Source organism: Salvelinus sp. IW2-2015, unplaced genomic scaffold (genome assembly GCF_002910315.2).
Source record: "Salvelinus sp. IW2-2015 unplaced genomic scaffold, ASM291031v2 Un_scaffold1717, whole genome shotgun sequence".
NCBI lineage: Eukaryota > Metazoa > Chordata > Actinopteri > Salmoniformes > Salmonidae > Salvelinus > Salvelinus sp. IW2-2015.
The window spans coordinates 132,733-135,612 of record NW_019943105.1 but is presented as its reverse complement, the minus strand read 5'-3'; the positions used below and the strand labels follow the sequence as shown (position 1 = coordinate 135,612).

Here is a 2,880-nt window from a genome sequence, read left to right as displayed (position 1 = left end):
CGTGCGTCGTGGCCGCGGCGCTCTCGCCGTCTCCATGGAGATACGCCCTCGTAAACACATCCACCACACACATACGCAGGCAGACACACACACAACACACACATACGCAAGCAGACACACACACACACACACAGTCTTGTACAACTAACCTTGTTGGCGACACACAATTTAGTCCCATTCAAAATACAATTTTCCCTAACCCCTAAACCTAACCCGTACACTAACCTTAAGCAAAAAAAACTAACCCTAAAACCCAATTTTTGTTTAGGTTTAGTCCCCTTCACCTAGCTGTTATAACCAGTGTTATAACCAGTCCGTTCACCTAGCTGTTATAACCAGTGTTATAACCAGTCCGTTCACCTAGCTGTTATAATCAGTCCCCTTCACCTAGCTGTTATAACCAGTGTTATAACCAGTCCCCTTCACCTAGCAGTTAAATAGCATAGAACAATGAAAGAAGAAGAAGACGACAGGACAGACATGACTAATCAATGCTAGACCTACTATCTGACTCATCAGTGCTCTGTTGCTCCTGTCTGTCTGCAGCTCAATAAGAGGTTTATACTCAGCTTCCTCCACTCTCACGGAAAACTCTTCACTAAAGTGGGGTGAGTTATTTTGGTGTGTGTGTGTGTGTGGTCGTGAATTAAATATGTAGACTTCATTCTTTTTTAAAGTCCGTGTGGTTGTATGCTCTAACACACATATTTCACTGATTAGGCTGTTGTTTTTGAAGAATGATTTTACTTCCAATCACTGTGATATGTGGTTGTCTTACCTACCTTWGTTGAAAGCACTGACTGTAAGTATCTCTGGGTAAGAGTGTTAAATGAGCAACATGTCCACTGTGTGGCAGCATGGAGTCGTTCCCAGCGGTGGTCAGTCGTGTTCTCCAGGAGTTCAGAGTGCTGATCCAACACAGCCCCTCCCCTCTGGGCAGCACACGCATGTTACAGATCATCACCATCAACATGTTCACTATACACAACGCTCAGAGCAGAGGTAACACATGTGCGCACACACACACACACACACACAGAGAGAGAAAAGTGACCTTGTACAAAAGTATTGTGCAAAAACCCTGAAGCCTATGATCTCTTTCTCTCTCCCTCTACCTCCTTCCCCCCTCCCTCTCTCCTTCTCCCCTCTCTCCCTCTCTCCCTTCTCACCCTCCTCCCTCTCTCTCTCCTACCTCCTTCCCTTCTTCTCTCCCTACCTCCCCCTTCCTCTCTCCTTCTACTCCTTCCTCCCCCTTCTCCCTCGCTCCCCTTCTCCCTCCCTCCCTCCCATCTCCCTCCCCGTCCTCTCACTCCTCCCCCTTTCCGCCCTCCCCCTTCCTTCCTCCCTTCCTCTCTCTCTCTCCCTCCCTCTACTCCCCCTTCCCTCTCCCCTTCCTCTCTCTCTCCTGCCCTCTCCTCTCCTTCCCTCTCCCTTCCTCTCTCCCTTCCTCCCTCTCCCTTCCTCTCTCTTCTCGCCTCCCTCTCCTCTCCCTTCCCTCTCCCCTTCCTCTCTCGTCTCCCTCCCTCTCCTCTCCCTTCCTCTCTCTCCTCTCCCTCCCTCTCCTCTCCCTTCCTCTCTCTCTCTCCCCTCCCTCTCTCTCCCTCCCCCCTCTCCCCTCTCCTCCCCCTCCGTCTCCCTTCCTTAGGAGGAGATTGGTGAGGTGAGTCGGTTTTACAGGAGCAGACTACAGCTCTGGGTCTGGCCCAGTTCTCTCTGCTGGTCCAGCGCGTGCACAGAGCTACTGAGAGACACACCTGCAGTAGTCATTCACAGATGGATATTTGTATATATGATGGTTGTAAAAAGACTGTCTGACTGACAGCAGTTCATATGAGAGGAAGAGCACTTCAACCCACTAACGCTCTAAAGCCCTCATAAGCCCACTAACACTCTAACCCACTAACACTCTAACCCACTAACCACTCTACCCACTAAGACTCTAAACCCACTAACACTCTAACCCACTAACCACTCTAAACCCTCTAACCCTCTACCCCACTAACACTCTAACCCACTAACCACTCAACCCACTAACACTCTAACACTCTAACCCACTAACACTCTAACCACTAACACCTTCTAACCCTCTAACACTCTAAACCCTCTAACCCACTAACACTCTAACACTCTAACCCCTAACCCTCTAACACTCTAACCCACTAACCCTCTAAACCTCACCACTAACACTCTAACACACAACACACTAACACTCTAACACTCTAACCCAAACCCTCAACACACAACCACTCAAACCCACTAACACTCTAACACTCTAACCCTTAACCCGCTAACACTCGACCCACTAACACCTCTAACCCACTAACACTCTAACCCATTAACACTCTAACCCACTAACCCTCTAACAGGCTATTGTGAAATGCTAGAACCTGCCGTAGCCAGCTAACTAGCCATGTGCTTTTTCTCCATGACCCAAAACATTTATTTAGGTGCTATGGAATGAATACACAAGGCAGCATATCAAACTGGGATCATGTTTTAGGTTGGATGGATTCTGGGTTCTGACTCCTAAAACTTAGGTTAATTATCAGGTTCCTGTTGAAGTATTGATGCTGTGGTTTAGAGGGTTTACACCAGAAGTTACTGGTCATCTGTAGGAGGAAGGTATATGGTGGAGGCAATGAAGCTTGGAATGTTTACTGAGTGCAGGAAAACGATCACATGTGGCAGGCATTGATAACGGGAGAGAGCCATGGATTAGTGATGAAGGGGGTTGAGGTCAGGTCACTTAAAAGAGAAGAACAGTTATTTCCCCTATCACTAGTTTCCTGGCTACAATAAAGATGCGAATGTTTAGCAAGACGGAGGAGACTATACCACCACTGGTGAAACATGTTTGGTATCTTTCAAATCTCTCTCTTT

At 47.9% G+C, this 2,880-nt stretch overlaps 1 protein-coding gene across 1 annotated transcript in view; it reads left to right on the top strand.

Annotated features, from left to right (window-relative positions):
- LOC112071781 (telomerase-binding protein EST1A-like) overlaps positions 1-2,880 on the top strand; it is a 46,295-nt gene that overhangs the window by 29,356 nt on the left and 14,059 nt on the right. The window contains 4 exon segments of the mRNA XM_070439512.1: positions 547-608; positions 857-1,002; positions 1,646-1,728; positions 1,730-1,762. Coding sequence (XP_070295613.1) covers positions 547-608; positions 857-1,002; positions 1,646-1,728; positions 1,730-1,762 — 324 coding nt within the window.